The sequence below is a fragment of the Hypanus sabinus genome, unplaced genomic scaffold (genome assembly GCF_030144855.1).
Source record: "Hypanus sabinus isolate sHypSab1 unplaced genomic scaffold, sHypSab1.hap1 scaffold_470, whole genome shotgun sequence".
NCBI classification, from domain to species: Eukaryota; Metazoa; Chordata; class Chondrichthyes; order Myliobatiformes; family Dasyatidae; genus Hypanus; species Hypanus sabinus.
The window spans coordinates 157,761-181,432 of NW_026781342.1; the positions used below are offsets into that span (position 1 = coordinate 157,761).

At 44.5% G+C, this 23,672-nt stretch overlaps 1 protein-coding gene across 1 annotated transcript in view; it reads right to left on the reverse strand.

Moving 5' to 3' along the window:
- Positions 1-23,672, reverse strand: part of LOC132389102 (proliferation-associated protein 2G4-like) — an 81,419-nt gene that overhangs the window by 52,589 nt on the left and 5,158 nt on the right. The window contains exons 2-3 of the mRNA XM_059961537.1: positions 22,265-22,393; positions 14,284-14,389 (exon numbers count right to left, since the gene is read on the reverse strand). Coding sequence (XP_059817520.1) covers positions 14,284-14,389; positions 22,265-22,393 — 235 coding nt within the window. The remainder of the gene's footprint in view (positions 1-14,283; positions 14,390-22,264; positions 22,394-23,672) is intronic.

A 23,672-nucleotide genomic window follows, 5' to 3' on the forward strand; every position in this document is an offset into this window, starting at 1 on the left:
TCATACATGCCCTAAAGCACCTTCATATATGCCAACACCCTTCTTAGGCACACTATACTTCCTGCCACCACCATGGTGTAAAAACAAGTCGACCATATGCTAACATAAGAAAATGATTCTGCTTTAAAGATTTATTTATCTTTAAACCTAGTTCATAAAGTGCCTGTGCACATCAATGAACTTGAACTTGATGGTTTTTTAGCATGAGTTGAAATATCTGGTTCAAGTTGTGACAGCAAAAAGTGTAAGTCCACAGGAGTAACATTGTCAAAGCAGTTTATTTTTTTATGAGTATATGGTTCACTGCACTGAAGTCTCTCTCAACAAGGTAAGTGAATGGAAATGAAGAACAGTTTGGCTCATATGACAGTGTAGAAGCATACCGCAAAAGCTGACATTTTGAAAAGGATTTTTGCTTTTTCACTGTTTTGAATTTCAATGATTTCTTCTCTTCTTCCACCTTGCAAAGAAATGTGGTATTTACCCAGTCAGGAATTTCCAGATCATTCAATCCTTGAAACAATTTTGAAAATCCTTCCTCAGTGAATACAGGTGTTAATACCTTTCACTAATGTTGCAATGTTTTTTACTTCGTGGAGACCTGGTTGATGGAAGAGATACCAGATTACGCCATCAAGCCCTATGGGTTCTACCTTAAACTCTCTGGGAAGAGTAGAGGGGTATGCTTCATTGGTTATAATGCTAAGTGCAAACTCAGGAATGCACATGTCCTCAAATCCTTTTGTTCCCCGGATATGGAGTACCTTGTAGTGCTGTACAGACCTTTCTGGCTGCCTAGGTAGTTCACGGCAAATTTTATCAGAGTTGTGTGTACTCTGCCGTAGGCTTATACTGATCTGGCTTACAAAGAATTGCACGAGACCATCAGCATCCTGGAGACTTTACACACAGTCTGTTTTAATCCTCACCAAGTCTTTAATAGCGTCACTGTCTAAAGTCGCTCTGAAGTTCTGTCAACACATCCAGGTGAGCACATGGGGAGATAGCTTACTCAATCACTGCTACTCTCCCTTCCACAACACTTACAAAGCGCTCCTCCATCCACTGCTTGGGAAATAGGATTACTCCTCTATCCTGTTTCTGCCAACGTACAGGCAGAAGCTGATACAAGAGTCGGCTATAGTTAAACCATCCACTGTTGGTTTGACCAATTCATCTCATGCTACAGGACTGCTTTGATGACATCAGCTGAAATATGTTTTATGATGATGTCTCCAAGTTCACAAAAGTAATCATGACTTGATTCAGACATACATCGAGGACACTGTCAGGGTCTATCCAAACAAGAAACCCTGGATCAACAGTTCTTGCGAAACAGAGCTTTCACCACCAGGAACTCAAGAAATGTAGCTATGATCTATGCAAAGTCATCAAGGTAGCAATCAATACAGTGACAAGATCCAGCCACAATTATCAACCACGAACACACACAGCTTATGACAAGGTCTGCACACCATCAAAACTTCAAAGATAAACACAGTGGTGTTTCCAATATCACTGCCTCTCTCCTAGATGAGCTAAATCTTTTTCACACTGGACTTGATGTCACCTACACTGAGCCCGCAAGGAGAGCCACCGATGCAACCTGCATCTTAGTCATCTATGTGGCTGGAGAAAAAGTGTCTGCAATAAATGGACAGCAACAAGGTTGAGAGACCATACAGTATCCTAGGGTGGGTACTCAGAAAGTGCATGGCACAACTGCATTATGTGTTTACAGACATTTTTAATCTCTCCCTCTACCAATGTAGATTGCCTTCCTGCTTCAAAACCTCTACCATTGACCCCGTACCTAAAAAGACCAAGGTAATATGCTTGAATGACTGGTGTCCTATTTTACTCACCTCGATAATAAGCAAATAGTTTAAGAGGCTGGACTACTTCAGCAACATGCTACCACTCATACTGGACTTGTATGATTCATTCATCTACTGACATAACTGACTGAGAGATGATACAATAGCTATAGCTCTAGACACCATCCTTACACTCTGAAAAGGAGAGATGTTGTTCTTGAACTACAGTACAACACTCCCTCCAGAAGAAGCTCAGAGACCTCAACCTTCACCCTGCCTTGTGCAGCTGGATCTTGAACTTCTTGTTAGATTGCTAGCAGGTTGTAAGGATAGGCTCCCTCATCTCTGCCTCCCCAGGGCTGTGTCCTTAGCCTTTAAGCTGTGAACTATTCAGGACATTTACAAAGATGTACATAAAAATGGCCCAAAGGTTCAGTGGGGACAAGTATGCCCAACCAGAAACTGTTCCAGCTACTATAATTTGGGAAACGGTACTGAAGCATAGAAGACAGGACCAACGGGCTCCAGGTCAGCTTCGTCCATCAGGCCATCAGAATGGTAAAGTCACGCTGACACAATTGTATTTCTAAGCTAAATTGACTGTTCTGTTGTATATCTTACTGTACATACTATTTATTACAAATTACTATAATTTGTACATTCAGAGATGTAAAGATTTTTACTCTTCATGTATGTGAATTCAAATTCATCTCCAAGCAGAAGTTCAATCTTGTTTCCATGCTCTTGTCAACTTCAAAAATTCAATCAGTGTCAAAAAGTTTAAAAAAACATTTTTAGCACCAGCTTTTTGACAGTTAGTGTACTTCAGAGTGAAGTAGCAAACGTTCAAACACTTCATCTTTATCCTGGCATAAGTTGCAAAATATTCTGCTAATTGGACAGTTTTAATTTTATTAATAGCAAATAATACAAGAGTCATGCATGAAAAAGTCACTGGCGGTTTTTGCCTGCGAGATGCTGATGATACAACAGATCGCAAACAGACCTGGAATTTCTTCTTCATGAATACCAGTAAACCATCATGGCGAACTGTCACAGATGATGCTCCATATGTTGCACAAAAAATCATGCTCCTAATCCAAATACTTTCATCCTCAATATACATTTTGAGCTCATCCTAGATTAATTCTCCATTGATAGTTGTTTCTAACTTCTAAGACAATTTCTTCAAAAAACCCTTTCATTTGTGATAAACCATTCATGCGCTTTTAGCAACGTGTCTCGCATGCTGACTCATCCAGCTGTATTCCAAATTCTTTTTTGTATCTCTGTGCATAGTTGATACTTCTTCATCAGTAAGATGAGCTAGTTATTACTCAACTGAAATGATATTGAAATACTGGTATCCATTTTGAGAACAGTGGTCAACACTTCTGGTAGGCAGGCATTATTAATCTTTCAATTGTATCATTCAATTGTTATTCAATTTTTACAATTTGCTGTCATTTTTCAGATGTTATAAGACCACTATCAAGGTCATTTTTAGCTTTCTAGTAAATGAATCGAGTGTGTAATACTTTTCAAATGCTTCTTTCATCTTCAGGAACTGAATAATACCATAAAGTAGCCCTTTCAGGGTGTTCCTGCAATCTTGATCATTTCATGAATTCATTAGACAGTATAGTATTACAAATGAGACACATGGGGCATCACAGATATGATGGGAATTGAATGAAACCATGTTCCAGGTATGTATTATTATATTTAATGACCTCCTGTAATTTCTATTTTTTAGCAGGATTAGAATTCAAGACTTCACCCTTTCAGGCTCATAGAGATCACACCATACATACTTATCCAAAATTAACAGGATTAAATTAAAATTTAAAATTATCACAAACCACAAACTAGGAACGAATATCAGATGTTGAAGAGAGCAGCAAGTGACAGAGTCAGATCTTGCACCTCAAAATAGGGTGGTGCTTATTGCACGCCCCCCCCCAAAGAATCGTGAAAACCTCCCGCTGACTTTTATTTCCCCTAACAGCACCTTACGATATATAATCACCCTTTGGGGTAATATGATCCTGGCTGAGAACCACTGCAGGACCTATTCTCTTGCTAGCTACCATTTTGACCTTAATGTACTGATAAAAATCTGATAAAGGTTCTCCTTTACCAAAACTGCCCCCTCTTTTGCTGGCATAATTACCTTAAATGAATTCCTACATTCAATTTACAGGAAATGCATGTAGGGCTTAAGAAGCCAAAATGAACAAAGACCTTGAAGTTTTTAAGTAAGCTAGAAATAAACTCAAGAAAAGAATTAAAAGGCCCAAATGTAGCCATAAACAGTTCTTGGCAAAAAGGATTCAAGAGAATCCCCGAGATATTATTTACATAAACTACAACCAAGAGTATGACTTGGTGTCAATTTCAAGCTCCTAGATGTGAACATCTCTGAAGTTCTATCTAGGGCCCAACTATTGTTGCATTCACCAATAAAGCACAAAAGTGCTATATTTCATTAGGAGCAAACACGAGGAAATCTGCAGATGCTGGAAATTCAAACAACATACACAAAATGCTGGTAGGCCAGGCAGCATCTATAAGAAGCGCTGTCGACGTTTCGGGCTGAGACCCTTCGTCAGGACTAACCGAAAGGAAAGATAGTAAGAGATTTGAAAGTAGTGGGGGGAGGAGGAAATGCGAAATGATAGGAGAAGACCGGAGGGGGTGGGATGGAGCTAAGAACTGGAAAGGTGATTTGCGAAAGTGATACAGAGCTGGAGAAGGGAAAGGATCATGGGACGAGAGGCCTCAGGAGAAAGAAAGGTGGGGGGGGAGCACCAGAGGGAAATGCAGAACAGGCAAACAACTAAATATGTCAGGGATGTGGTAAGGGGAGGAAGGGCATTAATGGAAGTTAGAGAAGTCAATGTTCATGCCATCAGGTTAGAGACTACCCAGCCAGTATATTTGTTCCTCCAACCTGAGTTTGGATTCACTTTGCCAGTAGAGGAGGCCATAGACAGACATATCAGAATGGTCTCTTTCTGCTGGGCTCACTCCCTACGAGACTCCCTTGTCCACTCATCCCCCCCCATCCTTTCCCACCGACCTCCCTCCCAGCACATATCCTTATAAGCGGAACAAGTGCTCCATCTGCCCTTACACTTCCTCCCTCACCACCATTCAGGGCCCCAGACAGTCCTTCCAGGTGAGGCGACACTTCACCTGTGAGTCAGTTGTGAGTTTACCTGTGTGTGGTATACTGCATCTGGTGCTCCCGGTGTGGCCTTTTATATATATTGGTGAGACTTGACACAGGTTGGGAGACCGTTTCACTGAACACCTGCACTCGGCCTGGCAGAGAAAGCAATATCTCCCAGTGGCCACACATTTTAATTCCACGTCCCATTCCCATTCTGATATGATTTTTTATTGCTCAGCCATTTTTTTCATCATGCGTCATAAGTTGGAAAAAAATTCCACAATAAAAATTTTATTTGACATCTTTTTGTGCAGTGACATGTACATCCTGAAAGAACAAATTATCTGAAAGGAAAACTCTAGGGTTCCCAGTAGATAACTGGGTTGCAGAATGTAGGGGGTGACCAAGTGAGAAACTGTTTGTTTTGTTTTTAAGGAAAATGAGAACACAGTCAGAAGGGAGCACGTCTTGATGGTGTAATGAAAGTATAAAAACAGATAGTTTTAACTTGAAATATAGTTTGCTATTCACTGTATTGATAATGAGCAAGCCTGTTAATTAGGCAGGTAAGTAAAACATAATTTATGGGATCCATGAGGCCTTGTAGCATTCAGAAGAAAGCATTAAGAAATTTGATAACTTATGTCTTGGAGATGAGTGAAACCACCAATGAAATGAAGCTTGAACTAATACGATTTTTTAAAGCAAGCAAGACTGGAATAACCCCCCCCCCCCCACCTTTATAAATCTCTCAATAAGAAGTTTTGTAACTGACTGGAATGCATAAATTAAAACTGAAACATGGGCTTTCTTGATTACGTAAATGTGAACAGTGAGAAAGCTTATCAGATTGACATCAAGACGCCCCAGACCAATCAACATTATTGGAATCAATTCTTGCAGAAGGGTGTGAGAATGGTTATAGTATCAATTATTCTGTATACCAGAGAACCCCAATAGGCCAACTGCGGTCCAGGTCTGGACCACGAGAGCCAAATGACTGGATCGCACTGCCCCACTGGCAATTACGTGAATGCACCTGTTATAACGTAAATAAAGCGCGCGCTGCTATAATTTATTTTAACCTCATCCCACACTGTACACTTGACCTACGCCCCTGTTGAGCGCCTTTTGGAGAGAGACATTCACAGGAGAAAATCACATTTCCCACGTCTGCCGGGTCATTGCGAGTAGAATGAAATGCAGGAGGATCCAGTGATGAAAGATTTCATGACGAGCCTGGCAGAAAACTTCAAGGAACGATTTGAAAGCTCCCCTAAACTCTCAGGTGATACCCTCCTCTTTCTGAGACGTTTCTCTGTTTCGGCTGATGGCCAGTGGACTGCAGAGGCCAGAAGGAAATGGGATCATCTGATTTGCTCAAAACACAACACAAGGATGTTGGCGTGAGCGACTTCAGGATCAAACTGATTGCAAAAACACGAGAGCTATTGCAATGCTCCTACTCACACTGTTCCCCTCCACGTACATGTGTGAGTCACTGTTTTCTTCAATGAACTCTATCAAGAACCAGGACAGAAACAGACTCTCCAATGCACATCTTGGCCAGTGCCTCAAGATCGCCACAACAGAACACAGGCCTGACATCAGAAGGATTGCCTCATCCCGTCACTGTCACTTCTGTCACTGATTGGTGACAGAATCAATTTATTTTTGTCCATTTATCAATCTTATTGTGGTATAATAAGAGCGAGTATAAGAAGAGGAGAGTGTCAAGTGGCCAGCAATTGCAGATGAGAAGGCTTGGCGTGTGTTTGCTGAGGATATCAGTGTGAAGTTGAAGAACACTCTCAGGAGAGAATGTTGGAAGTGGTGGGCGATATAATTTATAATGTTGGAAAGTACAGGTTTGGTTTAGCTGAGTTGAAGAAAGCAAAGCCTACACCGCAACCAAGCAGGTGCCAGAAGGAGATTAGTAGGTTGAGGAGAGAGCTTAGATTGTTGAGTCAGAGGTGGAAGGTAGCAAGTGAGGGTGACAAGCCAGGGCTTGCTGATCTCTGAGAGCAGTTTCGAATAAAGTTAGCATCAATCCGTTGTGCAGAGTCACAGCATAAAAAAAAGAGAGAAAGAAAAGGAGGTGGGGTAGCATTGCTGGTTAGAGAGGAGATTAATGCAATAGAAAGAAAGGACATTAGCCTGGAGGATGTGGAATCGATATGGATAGAGCTGCATAACACTAAGGGGCAGAAAACGCTGGTGGGAGTTGTGTACAGGCCACCTAACAGTAGTAGTGAGGTTGGAGATGGCATTAAACAGGAAACTAGAAATGCGTGCAATAAAGGAACAGTGGTTACAATGGGTGACTTCAATCTACATATAGAATGGGTGAACCAAATTGGTAAGGGTGATGAGGAAGAGGATTTCTTGGAATGTTTGCAGGATGGTTTTCTGAACCAACATGTCCAGGAACCAACTAGAGAGCAGGACATTCTAGATTGGGTATTGAGCAATGAGGAAGGGTTAGTTAGCAATCTTGTCGTGCGAGGCCCATTGAATAAGTGACCATAATATGGTGGAATTTTTCATTAAGATGGAGAGTGACATAGTTAATTCAGAAACAAAGGTTCTGAACTTAAAGAAGGGTAACTTTGAAGGTATGAGACGTGAATTAGCTAAGATAGACTGGCAAATGATACTTAAAGGGTTAACGGTGGATATACAATGGCAAGCATTTAAAGATCGCATGGATGAACTACAGCAATTGTTCATTCCAGTTTGGCAAAAGAATAAACCAGGGAACCGTGGCTGACAAGGGAAATTAGGGATAGTATCAAGTCCGAAGAAGAAACATAAATTAGCAAAAAAAAGCCGCACATCTGAGGACTGGGAGAAATTCAGAGACCAGCAGAGGAGGACAAAGGGCTTAATTAGGAAAGGGGAAAAAGATTATGAGAGAAAGCTGGCAGGGAACATAAAAACTGACTGTAAAAGCTTTTACAGATACGTGAAAAGAAAAAGACTGGTCAAGACAAATGTAGGTCCCTTACAGTCAGAAACAGGTGAATTGATCATGGGGTACAAGGACATGGCAGACCAATTGAATAACTACTTTGGTTCTGTCTTCACCAAGGAGGACATAAATAATCTTTCGGAAATAGTAAGGAACCGAGGATCTAGTGAGATGGAGGAACTGAGGGAAATAAATGTTAGTAGGGAAGTGGTGTTAGGTAAATTGAAGGGAATTAAAGGCAGATAAATCCTCAGGGCCAAATGGTCTGCATCCCAGAGTGCTTAAGGAAGTAGCCCAAGAATTAGTGGATGCATTAGTGATAATTTTTCAAATCTCCTTAGATTCTGGATTAGTTACTGAGGAATGGAGGGTGGCTAATGTAACCCCACTTTTTAAAAAAGGAGGGAGAGAGAAACTGGGGAATTATAGACTGGTTAGTCTGACATCGGTGGTGGGGAAAATGCTAGAGTTGTTATCTAAGATGTAATAACAGCACATTTGGAAAGTGGTGTGTAACCCTTACCCAACAGGCTGGTATATGTCTAGGGGAAAAGGAGATCCAGCCACTCACCAACCCACCTCCCGTACACGCAGGTGCTGTGAGAATCGACTTAATGCCTCGCACCCGCCAACAGTATCAAACTCACAACAAATACCGTTATGAAATACACTTTAAAGAGTTTACTAAAATTAAAAAAATAGTAGGCAATACAATATATATATACAAGGAAAAAAACAAAAGGCGCCAACTTATCAAAGTTCAGTCTGTTTAGTGCACTCGTTGGAGCTCAATCAACGAACCAACCGACCCATCCGGCCGTCGCACCTGGGACCACCCCGGTGATCTTACGAGCAGTCCAGCACACGTCCACCTTCCTCAGCGTCTTCCTCGGCCTCTCCCAAAAAACCCGCGAAAACCCCTCCCCCAAGTTCCCAGCATCACAAGACACAATGACATTCCCCATTGATTAACAAATGAATACAATTACCATATCAGCCATTCTAAAGTGAAACAACGGCGAGAGAAACACTTATCCGACAAAGAAACATTCCTACTTGTAACAAACCAAAGAGGCCATTTTGAGTAACATACCCAGGACATTGTACAGGTGAAATCATCGGACAAAGTCAGCATGGATTTGTGAAAGGATAAACATGTCTGACAAATCTTACAGAATTTTTTTGAAGATGTAACTAGTAGAGTGGATGGGGAGAGCCAGTGGATGTGGTTATATTTAGATTTTCAAAAGGCTTTTGACAAGGTCCCACACAGGACAAGTGTGCAAACTTAAAGCACACGGTATTGATGAGGATAGAGAATTGGTTGGCAAACAGGAAGCAAAGAGTGGGAGTAAACGGGACCTTTTCAGAATGGCAGGCAGTGACTAGTGGGGTACCGCAAGGCTCAATGCTGGGACCCCAGTTGTTTACAATATATATTAATGATTTAGACAAGGGAATTAAATGTAGCTCCTCCAAGTTTGCGGATGACACGAATCTGGGCGGTGATGTTAGCTGCGAAGAGGATGCTAAGAGGATGCAGGGTGACTTAGATAGGTTAGGTGAGTGGGCAAATTCATGGCAGGTGCAATTTAATGTGGATAAATGTGAGTTTATCCATTTTGGTTGCAAGAACAGGAAAACAGATTATTATCTGAACAGTGGCCGATTAGGAAAAGGGGAGATGCAACGAGACCTGGCTGTCATTGTACACCAGTCATTGAAGGTGGGCATGCAGGTACAGCAGGCAGTGAAAAAGGCAAATGGTATGTTGGCATCCATAGCAAAAGGATTTGAGTACAGGAGCAGGGATGTTCTACTGCAGTTGTACAAGGCCTTTGTGAGACTGCACCTAGAATATTGTGTGCAGTTTTGGTCCCCTAATCTGAGAAAAGACATTCTTGCCATAGAGGGAAGGTTCACCAGATTGAGTCCTGGGATGGCAGGACTTTCATTTGAAGAAAGACTGGATCAACTAGGCTTATACTCACTGGAATTTAGAAGATTGAGGAGGGATCTTATTGAAACGTATAAAACTCTAAAGGGATTAGACAGGCTAGATGCAGGAAGGTTGTTTCCGATGTTGGGGAAGTCCAGAACGAGGGGTCACAGTTTAAGGATAAAGGGGAAGCCTTTTAGGACCGAGATGAGGAAAAACTTCTTCACACAGAGTGGTGAATCTGTGGAATTCTCTGCCACACGAAACAGTTGAGGCCAGTTCATTGGCTATATTTAAGAGGAAGTTAGATATGGCCCTTGTGGCTAAAGGGATCAGGGGGTATGGAGAGAAAGCAGGTACAGGGTTCTGAGTTGGATGATCAGCCATGATCATAATGAATGGCGGTGCAGGTTCGAAGGGCCGAAAGACCTACTCCTGCACCTATTTTCTATGTTTCTAAGAGAAAGAAGGCAAGAAAATCGTTCTTTGAGAATCCTCACCAGTTCACAAAGAGATTGCTTGAACAAAATAAGAGCGGGCAGCTTAACATCTCTCAACAAGAACTTGAGGATCACCTGACAAGCACTGACTCTAACGAACAGCGGGAGGCTCCTTTGCTTGACATTTCTGGGCTTGTGAAGCCTACCGAGCCAGGAGTGAAGTTCGATCTGTCAGAACCCAAACTGGCAGAAGTCGAGCGGTTCATCAAAAAGACAAGGTCAGGTTCAGTGCCAGGACCAAATGGAGAGCTGTATAAGGTGTTCAAGAAGTGTGATGTGCTGAGGAAATACTTGTGGAGATTGTTAAAGGTGGTGTGGAGACAAGGTGTTGTTCCTTTGTCATGGAGTGAGGCTGAAGGAGTATACATCCCGAAGGAAGAGATTTCTATTACATTGAATCAGTTCCGACCAATTTCACTCCTGAATGTAGAGGGGAAGACTATGTTTGGCATTCGAGCAGAAAGAATTTCTTCATTTGTGATAGAGAATGGATTGGTAAATACATTTGTTCAGAAGGCAGGAATACCAGGCTTCTTGGGATGCCTTGAACATACTAGTATGATATGGCATACCATCCAGGAGTCAAAAAGTTTGAGAAGAAATCTGGCTGTAGTTTGGCTTGATCTTGCAAATGCGTATGGTTCCGTTCCCCATGTCCTGATTGAGTTTGCAATGGAATTCCTGTGGATTCCTGCTAAGGTGAGGAACTTCGTTATATAGTACTACAACAATTTCCAGATGAGGTTTTCCACTCAGCAGTTTACAACTAGGTGGCAGAGCTTGGACATTGGTATCACAATGGGATGTGTGATTTCACCCATCCTTTTTTGTGTTAGCCATGGAGGTCATTGTGAGGGCTGCAGAATCAGTGGGACCAGGTGTCGCACTTGATGGCGGAGGGGAGTTACCATCAATACGAGCGTTCATGGATGATCTCACCCTTTTGGGTCCTAGCACTGAGGCAGTGGAAAGTGTACTATCTAGACTCAAGGAGCTAATGCATTGGGGAAAAATGTTCAAGACCAAGAAGTCAAGGAGCCTTGTTCTTAGGAGAGGAAAGCTGGTTGACGTTTATTTCACCTTTTGTGGAGAGGAGATTCCATCCATTCAGGACCAACCAGTTAAGAGCCTCGGGCGATAGTACACAGAGGAGCTGAGAGACAACCAAGGGGGTTCAAGAGACAGGAGAGCAGATCAGCAGAGGTCTGATGTCTGTCGACAAGTGTGGCTTGCCTGGCAAGTTGAAGTTGTGGTGCTTGCAGTACAGACAGATGCCACGGATATTGTGGCCACTAACCGTCTATAGAGTGGCAATGTCCCATGTTGAGGCAATGGAACGGAAGATCAACAAGTATGTGAAGAAGTGGCTTGGAGTACCGAGCAGCCTCACCAATGTTGTGATCCACAGTAGCCAGACAAAGCTTGCCATCCCAGTGCAATCCTTTGCTGAAGAAGTCAAGGTAGCCAAGGTAGGATCATTCTTGATGCTTCGAGACTCAAAAGACCCTGTCATCAAGAACATCCGGCCCGGGCAGCAGCTGATGAGGCGGAGTCTAGATTGATGCACAAGGAGACAGTTGGGGCTACCCAGCTAGGCCGCCAGAGACTTGAGTGGACAACCCACAAGTGGTGGTCATCTTCTACAAGTAAGGAGCGTTGTGAGCTTGTAACGCATGAAATATGAGAGGTAGAAGAGGAGAAGAGGTTAGCTAAAGCAGTTGGCCTGGCCAAACAAGGGGCTTGGACCTGGAGGGAAAGTGTTGAACAACGACATCTATCTTGGAATGTCCTGTGGCAGATGGAACCGCTCCGCATTTCTTTTCTATATAGAGCAGTGTATGACCTGCTCCCAACACCTGCCAACCTCAGCACCTGGTATGAGGATAAGACAGACAGGTGTGCTGCTTGTGGTGAGAAGGGAACACTTCAGCATATTGTGAGAGCATGCAGAGTCAATCTTTCCAGTGGCATGTACACTTGGAGACATAACAACATTCTCAAAGTTGTAACAGAAGCGGTTGAGCACTGCAGCACAACTTATCTTATGCCCCATGCTGCACAGAACATCGCATATCATTTGTGAAAGAAGGCTCCAAGTCAAGGGTGTACAGCGCAGGCCCACGATCAAGCATACTTTCTTCAGCCAATGATTGGTGTGTCAAGGCCGACCTGGATGGGAAAGGCAGTTTCCCGGAGCAAATAGTTTTCAGCACGTTGCTTGTAGATATAATCACCTGGTCTGACACCAGTAGAGAAGTGGCTATTGGTGAATTCACAGTCGCCTGGGAAGACAACATCGATGAAACCCATGAGCGCAAGTTAACCAAGTATTCAGAATTAAGACCAGTGCAGAGACAGAGGGTGGAAGGTCTCATGCTGTCCATTCGAAGTAGGGTGCCGTGGCTTTATTGCGTTCACTTTCCAGAAGTGGCTGCGTGACCTTGGCTTCACTAGAAGAGAGATCCAGTCAACCAGCAGGGCTGTAGCTGAGGCAGCAGAGACAGCATCATCATGGGTGTGGACCAAGTACGTCCAGAGGGGCAGATAGTTGGACAGTGTACCCGTCTTTTGTAAACCCTTCAGTAGCTGCATAGACAGCTGAAAAGTAGACTATCTGTTGGATAGAAGCAACCAACAACTCTGATAGCGGCAGATGACAAGTTGTTTAGCTGGTTAGTGGAAGGTGGTGCTTTAGCACTGCTGGCCCACCACCTCGAGGGAGTCTTGATCATAATCTGGCCGAAACTCCTGAGGACAGGTGGCAGATCAACTGATGATCCCACTGATGATAGCACAGGACAGTTAACATCTTAGTCCACATGTATTTTTAGTTCTAATTCTTACAACAATAACACTGATAATTTCATTTATAGCTACACTTCATACTTCAAATGCTACATAGCTTAATTAAAAAGAACAAATAGATTAAAAGACAGAACAGACTCTGTGTGTGTGTGTGTGTGTGTGTGTGTGTGTGTGTGTGTGTGTGTGTGTCTGTGTGTGTGTGTGTGTGTGTGTGTGTGTAGATGAGTTATCATTGCGACAGCTGACAGATGTGATAATTAAATAATTAAATGGTTGTTTTCGGACTTATTTTGCTTCAAGAATGCATTTTTTTTCTTCTGTGACCCACAACACAGGCTTTGAGAATCCCAGGCCTAAATTATTACTACTACTACTAATAATAATCATCATAATAACGATGGTAAAAGCAGCAACAACAACTTCTGCCCATAAAACCACTTACTAGTGCAATGGAAAAAACCCTGGACATTTTGGCCCTTGGCTTGACATGCTTGACATAATATAGCCCTTGTGGAAAACTAATTAGGGAACCCTAGTGTACACTGTTATAAATTTGATGTCTTGTTAATCTTTCTATCATTTAGAAGGCCTCTGAAGCATTTTTATCAATATTTTGCACATTTACTTAGAGTTAGTGCTTTGTATATCTTCATGTTATCACTTAATATGCTATAAAATAGCATTCAGCAACTTTGAAGTATGCCTTCTCCCTCACTGATCCATATCCTCAAAGACTACTTATCTTTCCATCTTTCGCTAACAGTGGTAGGTAGCAGTTTCTTGCCTCTTTTACACTGAAAATGCTAACAAAGCACATTTAGTGTCAAGCTATTTATATAAAATGTGTGTCAGTCTTGCTTTTATGTATTATATAAGGTACATGTTTAACGTAAGATAAGAAATCATGTTAAAAAAATATAAAAGCTATCATGAAAAATCACCTTGCCAAGATTTATGTTTAACTCCCCTCAGTCCTGAAATCGGTCCTTTGATACTCCCTTACCACTAGCTAATTAACATCATGAACATTTTATGAAATCTTCAAAAAATATGCATTAGCTGGGTTCATCACTTACATTTTAGTAAGATCTCCATCCTTCAGAATGTAATCTGGATCACTCTTGAGAGGAGAATAGTGACAAATACAATTGTTCACAGATACACAGGTGGGAAAAGCAATGCCTTTGAACAAAAAGATGGTAGATATAAGTAGTATACTAATTAACAACATTCTTAAAACTTACTTAATCTGTTTTAATATACTGAATTTACTCTGATACAAAAGACCAAGAATCTTAAACTTCAATGTACCTTTATTATCAAAAGTATATATGCAGTTTACAACCCTGAGATTTGTCTTCCCACGAACAACCACGAAACAAAGAAGCACCATGGAACTCATTCAATAAAATATAGTAAACACTAATCCAAAAAAATTGCACAAACTGCAAAAAACAAGAAAAAAAGCAAAATATAAAACATCAAACTAGATTTATTGAAAGCGTAAGTATGTTCAGTTTAATTCAAGCAACACACACTGCTGGTGGAACACAGCAGGCCAGGCAGCACTTATAAGAAGAAGCACTGTCGACATTTCGGGCCGAGACCCTTCGTCAGGACTAAAGGAAAGATAGTAAGAGAATTGAAAGTAGTGGGGGGGGGGGGGGGGGAGGGGCAAATGCGAAATGATAGAAGACCGGAGGAGGTGGGATGAAGCTAAGAGCTGGAAAGGTGATTGGCGAAAGGGATACAGAGCTGGAGAAGGGAAAGGATCATGGGACGGGAGACCTCGGGGCGGGGAGCACAAAAGGCAGAGTAATGGTAGAGAGAGAAAAATAAAGGGGAGGGAGAAAAAATAAAAAAATCAGGGATGGGGTAAGAAGAGGCGGAGGGGATTTATAACAGAAATTAGAGAAGTCAATGTTCATGCCATCAAGTTGGAGGCTACTCAAATGGAATATAATGTGCTGTTTCTCCAGCCTGAGTGTGGTTTCATCATGACAGTAGAGGAAGCCATGGATAGACATATCAGAATGGGAATGGGACCGTTCAGCGAAATGGTCTCCCAGTCTGCGTCGGGTCTCACCAATATATAAAAGGCCACACTGGGAGCACCGGACGCAGTATACCACACCAGCCGACTCACAGGTGAAGTGTCGCCTCACCTGTAAGGACTGTCTGGGGCCCTGAATGGTGGTGAGGGAGGAAGTGTAAGGGCAGGTATAGCACTTGTTCCACTTACAAGGAAACACGCCAGGAGGGAGATCGGTGGGAAGGGATTGGGGGGGGGGGGGGGGGGGTTGAGTGGACAAGGGAGTCGCATAGGAAGCGATCCCTGCGGAAAGCAGAAAGAGCGAGGAGGGAAAGATGTGCTTGGTAGCAGAATTCCGTTGGAGGTGGCAGAAATTAAGGAGAATTATACGTTGGACCCGGAGGCTGGTGGGGTGGTAGGTGAGGACTATCCTGAGTGGGGTGGCAGATAGATGGGGTGAGGGCAGATGTGCGGGAAATGGGAGAAATGCATTTGAGAGCAGTGTTGATGGTGGAAGAAGGGAAGCCCCTTTCTTAAATAAAAGAAGACACCTCCTTCGTCCTGGAATGAAAAGTCTCATCCTGAGAGCAGATGCAGCTCAGGAGGAATTGTGAGAAGGGGATAGCATTTTTGCAAGAGACAGGGTGGGAAGAGGAATAGTCCAGGTAGCAGTGAGAGTCTGTAGGCTTGTAGTAGATATCTGTAGATAGGCCGTCTCCAGAGATGGAGACAGAAAGACCAAGAGAGGGGAGGGAGGTGTCGGAAATGGACCAGGTAAATTTGAAGACAGGGTGAAAGTTGGAGGCAAAGTTAATGAAGCCAATGAGCTCAGTGTGCAGGAGGCAGTGCCAATGCAGTCAGCGATGTAGCAAAGGAAAAGAGGGGGACGGATACTCATATAGGTAGGCTTTCCACAAAGTGAATAAAAAGGCAGGCATAGCTGGGACCCATATGGGTGTCCATGGTTTGGAGGAAGTGGGAGGAGCCAAAGGAGAAATTATTGAGAGTAAGAACTAATTCCACTAGACAGAGGAGAGAGGTGGTAGAAGGGAATTGGTTAGGTCTGGAATCCAAAAAGAAGCAGAGAGCTTTGAGACCATCCTGGTGGGGGATGGAGGTACATAGGAACTGGATGTCCATGGTGAAAATAAGATGGTGGGGGCCAGGGAACTTAAAATCATTGAAAAAATTCAAAGCGCGAGAAGTGTCACGAACATAGGTGGCAAGGGATTGAACAAGGATGAATGATACCCTTTCTGATGTCCCATTGTAGTAAAACTGAAGTTTGTTCAGAAGTTAAAGCCCAGACTCCATGTGCAGCATTTCCATCTACACCAAAGTTCACCAGTTCCACTACACTCCCTAATTCCTTACCATTCATATTACATAAATCCTGCACTGATTTGACTTTCTCAAATGAATCACCTCACATTTAATTATTCTGAAATTCATTTGCCATTCCTTAGCCCACTTTCCTAAGAACACATCATAATCTACAATAACCTTCATTATTAACCCTTCCCACTCATTTCACATCATCCATTAATTTACTGTTAAGCCCTGTACATTGGCAAGCAGAACACTTCTATAACAAGTGTACTGCATATGTTAATCAAAATGGCTTCTTTGTTTTGTTAAGAGAATAAATGCTTCTTTGTTATGATAAGTGCTTTCTCTTGCAGTTGTTTAGCTTTAGAATTCCTGATAATGGGATTATATTAATTTGCTAACCAATGGGGAATGTTATTTTGTCTTGTGGATCTGGGAGCGGGGTTTTCGCGGTCTTTTTGGGGAGTCGGGAAGAAGACACCGCAGAAATGGATGTGTGCTGCACTGTTTGGTCGACCACCAGGGTGGTCCCAGGTGCAAGGACATGGAAAGACAAGGAAAGCGACGAGGGGTCGAATGGTTCGATGGTTGAGCTCCAATGATGTGCACTGAACTGACTGAATGCTGATAAGCTTGGTGCCTTTTATTGTATTTTTTTTCCCTTCATATTTACTGTATTGTTAGTACTCTTTTAGTTTTAGTAAAATCTTTAAAGTATATTCCATAACGGTATCTGGTGTGAGTTTGATAGTGTGTGTATGCGCAGCATAAACTTGATTCCCACAAGTAAGTGGCTAGACTTTTTTCCCCATAGACATATACCAGCATGTTGAGTGGGTGTTACATTTAAGGGGTGCTCGTCCGGGATTGGATTTTCAGAGGCTGTGGAATCACGCAGGCAGTAGTGTGGAGATGGACAGAGATAAGATTGTTAACTGGTGCAAATTGGAATATGTACCGGTGCAATATGCCTGTGTAGTGAGCGGAGTGGATTTTCGCGTTTCGGGGGATGCGTTAGTGCAGGGGTTGAGTTTGGTAAAAGGTATTGGGCAGGTAGAATTGGTAGCTAGACGGTGTGGTAAAGAGGTAGAGTCTAGCTGGGTGTTGGTTCGTAAGAGTGCTGAGGTCAGGACGGTGGAACTGCCGGCGACGGTCAGTGTACCGGGGAGGCGGGGCCGTGGGGGCTCCACACCCTCTCCAAGGATGAGGCTGAGGAGCTAGAGCTAGAGGTGGACCCCAGAGAGGTGCCTGGCACTAGTAAAGGGAGGTGGGAGGAGGGAGTTGTGACTAAGCCCTGCTCCCCAGGTAGGGTGGAAGCCTCGGAGCTGGCAGCCGCACTTAACTCCCTGGTGGGGGTGGCCGAGAGGCCATGGCTGAAGCTGGGGGTGTTCTCCGGAGCCAAGCCTACTCCAGATGGGGAGGTGGACTTTGACCTGGATCGAGCATACGTCCTTGATGTTAGAGGAGTGGCCAGAAGAGGCAGCGATTGGTGGGAAGTTTGAGGGGTTTAGCAGCCAAAACCGTCCGGGAGTTGAAAGCTGAGAAGCCTGGGGCCTCAGTGGAGGAATGTATAGGTTTTGGAGGGAGCGTTTGGGTTGTCAGGGGACGACGTCTGGAACAATGGACAGGGGAAAAGCTCTCCGAGAACATATTTAGGATGGAGGGGATGCTCTCGGGGCTGCGGCGCCGGGGGGTAGTGAAGGCGACTGACGTGGCTAGCGTGAGGATGAGTCAGATTTTCAGTGGCTCTCTGGAGGAGGACAAGGTGGCGTGGACTATCCGGCAGGCTTATAGGAAAGGCCCCCCTCCATCGTTCGGGCAACTGATTAGAGAGGTGCGGGAGGAAGAGAGAGTGTTGGGGCAGAAAAGGGGCTCGGGCCACTGGGAGCAATCCTCAGCAATACAGGAAGTGGTGGCTGGGTGGAGGACTGAAAATCCCCAGGGGAGTAGGGACACCCTCTGGAGGGGAGGGACAGGGGAGGTACCCTCTCTCAGGGGCAATCAGTACAGTGGATTGGGAGCGGGGGCCGTCCTGGGAGAGGAGGGGTGGCAGGCAGCATGTGCTTTAACTGTGGGAAAGAGGGGCATTTCAGGCGGGACTGAGCGGCCGAGCGTGTACTATAGCTGTGGGGAGGAGGGACACTTTCGGTGGGATTGAGAGACAAGGCATCCCATGGAGGGCAAGCCCCCCTGTGACTAACAAGGGAGAGGTGTCGGAGAGGCTCAACGAGGGAACAGACTGGAGCCTCTGGAGGAACACATTCCCAGAGATCACTGAGTGCCCACATCTTTATTCCGGATGGGCTGGTAGGACCCCGTGCCAGTGTGGGTCTACGGACAGAGGGAGGCAAAAGCCATTCTCGATACGGGATCACAGGTGACTTTATTGTACTGTTCGTTTTACAAGTATCTAAAGCATTTGCCTGTAACCCCATTTGACGCCTTGCAGATTTGGGGTGTGAGCGAGGGTGACGACCCGTACGATGGGTACCTATCGGTGAGATTGGAGTTCTCGGAGGGCGATGTGGGAGTGTCCGAAGCTATTGAGACGTTGGTGTTGGTGTGTCCTGACCCGGTGGAAACCGGTGGTGCTGCCCTCCTGGTGGGGACTAACTCCCCAGTTGTGCGACGGCTCCTGGGAGCTTGTAAGGAGAAAGTGGGGGAAGACTTTCTGGAGTCCCTCTCGGTGCATCCAGTGTTTCGAGTGTTATTCAAAGAAGGGGGTGCCCCCCAGGGGCTGGACCTGGACTGTTAACGAGGGACAGTGTGGTGTACGCAGGAAGTGTGGTGATCTGACCTGGGGAGGTAGCACTCGTGATGGGAACCCCCAGATTCCCCGGAGTGCAAGCAGGTGAAGCCTTGTTAGTAGATGCCCCAACAGCGTATGGCTGTAAATGTCAGGAACATTATAGCAAAAGAAATCACCTTTAAGAGGGGAATGCCACTGGCACATCTGTTCCCGTTGACGGTAATCTCTAGTGCACCAGTGAGGACCCCTAAAGGGGAGGGAATGGGGCACAAAAGGGAGCTGACTGCTGAAGCCTTTAACTTTGGGGATTCCCCTGTGTCGCTGGAGTGGGAACGCAGGCTAGTGGAGAAGATGCTGTAGATGGAAGCTGTTCTCGGGGCGAGTTTGATGTGTGCTGCGCTAAAAGCACAAGCCACAGCTTCTGGGTGACGGAGGAACACCGTTCAGAGAGAGATCACGCCAACGTTGAAGATGTGCAAGTTGAAGGAAGCCAGAATCATTGCTGAGTCCCGAAGTCCCTACGCATCTCCAAATAGTGGTGGCACGGAAGAAGAATGGGAGGGTACGCATGTGTGTTGACTGCCGGACTTTGAATCGGCGAACTGTCCCTGATCAATATACTGTCCCGAGGGTTGAGGACGCATTGGCCTGCCCGAGCGGTGCGAAGTGGTTCAGTGTGCTGGACTCGAGGAGTGGGTATTACCAGATCCCGATGAGTGCGGGCGGTAAAGAGAAGACCGCTTTTATCTGACCGCTGGGGTTCTTTCAGTTCGAACGAATGCCCCAAGGCTTATCGGGGGCCCCAGCCACCTTCCAGAGGCTCATGGAGAGAACTGTGTGAGATGTGAATCTGCCGTAAGTGCTGGTGTACCTGGACGATTTGATAGTGCTTGGATCGACTTTGGAGGAACATGAGGAGAGGCTGTTGAAGGTGTTGGGCCGGCTTAATGAGGAAGGGCTGAAACTTTCCCTGGACAAATGCCAGTTCTGCAAGTCGTCGGTTAGCTACGTTGGCCATATCATTTCGCAAGAGGGAGTGGCTACTGATCCAACCAAGATAGAGGCCGTGACCACCTGGCCGAGACCCCAGAAAGTGAGTGCTTTTGGGGCTCTGTGGGTATTACCGCCGATTTATGAAAGGATACACTAAAATGTGTCACCCATTGACTCAGCTGTTGTTTGGCTATCCCCCGGTGGGAAAGAAAAGGAAAGGGGACTGGAGGCAGGACCCTGGAGGATACTGGAACCCGGCAGAACCTTTTGGCTCGAGATGGGATGATCAATGTGAAGAGGTGTTCCGATCTTTGAAAAGGGCACTGACCCAGGCCCCAGTGTTGGCTTTTGCCGATCCCCAGAACCCATATGTGCTGCACAAGGATGCCAGCCGAGAGGGTTTAGGGGCTGTTCTGTACCAGGAGCATGGCAAAGCATTGAGACATGGCGTTTGTCAGCCGAAGCTTGTCACCATCGACAAACAGGTCATCAGTGGCTGGCGGCCTTGTTGGTATATGATTTCCAGGAAAACCGAGTGGGATTTCTACCGCCCTGGGCAGTTATGTCGCTGCTTTCTGCACCCGGGTTGGGTTTTGTGTGTTGCAAGCTTTGGGTGACTCTGGTTATGTCATGAGGGCATTCTTTGTTATGATCTTTCTCTCGCAGTTGTTTAGTTTTAGACTTGCTGGTATGGGGATTGTATTCATTTGTTAACCAATGGGGAATGTTATTTTGTCTTGTGGATCTGGGAGCGGGGTTTTCGCGGTCTTTTTGGTGAGTCGGGAAGAAGACACCGCAGAAATGGATGTGTGCTGCACTGTTTGGTCGACCACCAGGGTGGTCCCAGGTGCAAGGACATGGAAAGACAAGGAAAGCGACGAGGGGTCGAATGGTTCGATGGTTGAGCTCCAATGATGTGCACTGAACTGACTGAATGCTGATAAGCTTGGTGCCTTTTATTGTATTTTTTTTCCCTTCATATTTACTGTATTGTTAGTACTCTTTTAGTTTTAGTAAAATCTTTAAAGTATATTCCATAACGGTATCTGGTGTGAGTTTGATAGTGTGTGTGACGCGGCATAAACTTGATTCCCACAAGGCAGGGTTGGTGAGTGGCTGGACTTTTTCCCTCTAGACATATACCAGCCTGTTGGACAAGTGATATACAAAAGTAAAACTGCTTCTTTATTAGGCTAACTGGTAAGAGAGTGCTTTTGTAGAGCACTCTTGAAGCTTGCTTGGGTTAAAGTTGCTGATAATTTGTTAACCAATTGGGTTGGATGTTATTTTCTCTTGTGGGGCTGGGAGCTGGGATTGTGTGGTCTTTTTGGAGTCAGGAAGAAGACGGCAAGGAAAGTGGATGGAAGGGTGCGGCACTGATGGTCGATCACCAAGGGTGGTCTCAGGTGCCAGGTTCTCGGAGGTCAGAGAAGAGCAAAGAGTGGTCAGATGATTCGATGGTTGAGCTCCAACGATGTGCACTAATTGACTGAACTCAAGTTTTGGAGCCTTTTCTTTTACTTTGTATATACTGTATCGTTATTAATCACTTAAGTTTAGTAAAATTTATAATGTGTATTCTGTAAACATATCTGGTATGCGCTAGATATTGTGTGTGAGAGCTTGTACTAGCACGTATTTCACAGCATCCATGTATACGGGAGGTGCAGTTTGGTAGGTGAACCAATTTTCTCCTAGACATACACCAGCCGGTCGCAGAAGTGTTACACAAATAACAAGAATCGCAACGCTGACTATGTGGCATGCTACTAGTCATCATCCTCAATTCTGAGAAACAGACCAACCACCATCCTCTGGTTCCTACCTCAGATCCAACTTTGAATCCAAGTCAGTTATTTGTATACTCATAGAACATTTTTAGGCACTGTACTCTCTCTTTCTCTCCCTCCCCTTCAGTGTCTGCATTATATTTTCCAATGCTTCAAGAACAAACCTTTTTTCATTTCTTTCTCTTTTTTGAAAATCTTTCCTGTTTCTTCCATGATTAAGGTATCGCCTTTTTCGCAAAGGAACATCACAGATACTCCCACGTTGGCTGCTTCAACCAAGGACTTCAAAACACCTTAAAAAGATCCAGAAATAACAGTAAGAAATAAATGCAAATTGATCTGTTGTTCCTAGCAGGCTCTATATAAACAGATCTAAATGAAAAGATACCACAGAGAAATTACAACAAAAATTCTCATATAATTAGACATCCTGTAATTACAAACACTGAAACTTAAACACAGAGTACACTGCAGATGCTGTGGTCAAAGCAACACATACAAACAAGCTGGAGGAACTCAGGTCAGGCAGCATCCGTGGAAATGAAAAGTCAATGTTTTGGGTTGAGACCCTTCATCAGGACTGAAGGAGGAGGGGGCAGGGGCCCTATAAAGAAGGTGGATGGGGAGGGTGAAAAACCAATCAAAGGAAAGATCAAGGGATGGGGAGGAGAAGCAGGGAGGGGATAGGCAGGAAAGGTGAAGAAGGAATGTAACCGGAAAGCACTATGTAGCAGAAAAAGGCAAAATCATGAGAGGGGTGATAAGCAACTGGAGGAGGAGGGGATGGGGAAGGGAGAGCGGGGAGCACATTTAAACTTATTGGTTAGGTATTTCTTTGTTTCTCTATACCTATCATTCTTTTATTCTTAGTGAACAGTTAGAGCAGTGGGAATACTCGCAGTATGGTGTACCACTTCTCTTCTTGGATGAGTGAAGGCAAGGAGTCCTCCAATGTCCCTGATGACTACATCTGCAGGTAATGCATCCAGTTACAGATTGCTACAAACCATTAAGGAATCGGAGCTAAAGGTGGATGAATGCCAGATAATTCTGAAGAGTTGACTGACAGATGTTACCTAAGGTGCAGACACAGTTAAGTGGGTGATGGTCAGGAGGGTGAAAGGGATTACACAGCTAGTACCCTTGTGAATGTTCCCCTCAATAACACATATACATTTTGGATACCAGACAAGTCACTGGCACTGAATCTGGCTTTGTAGCTCAGAAGGGGAGAAGGGAGAAATGATGATCTGTAGTACCTGATGACAAGGGGGGAAAAGGGTAAGAAGGTCCTTCAAAGGGTTCTTGGAAGTCAGGTTAAGTTAAAGGACAGAAACTCCTTTTCTGAGTTGCGTCTCTTTCAATGCCTGGGATTTTGTAGGAAAGATGAATGAGCTTAGAGCATGTATCACACACAAAATGCTGGTGGAACGCAGCAGACCAGGCAGCATCTGTAGGGAGAAGCACTGTCGATGTTTGGGGCCCAGACCCTTCATCAGTCCTGTCATGAACAGCAGAGTCCTGACGAAGGGTCTCGGCCCGAAACGTCGACAGTGCTTCTCCCCATAGATG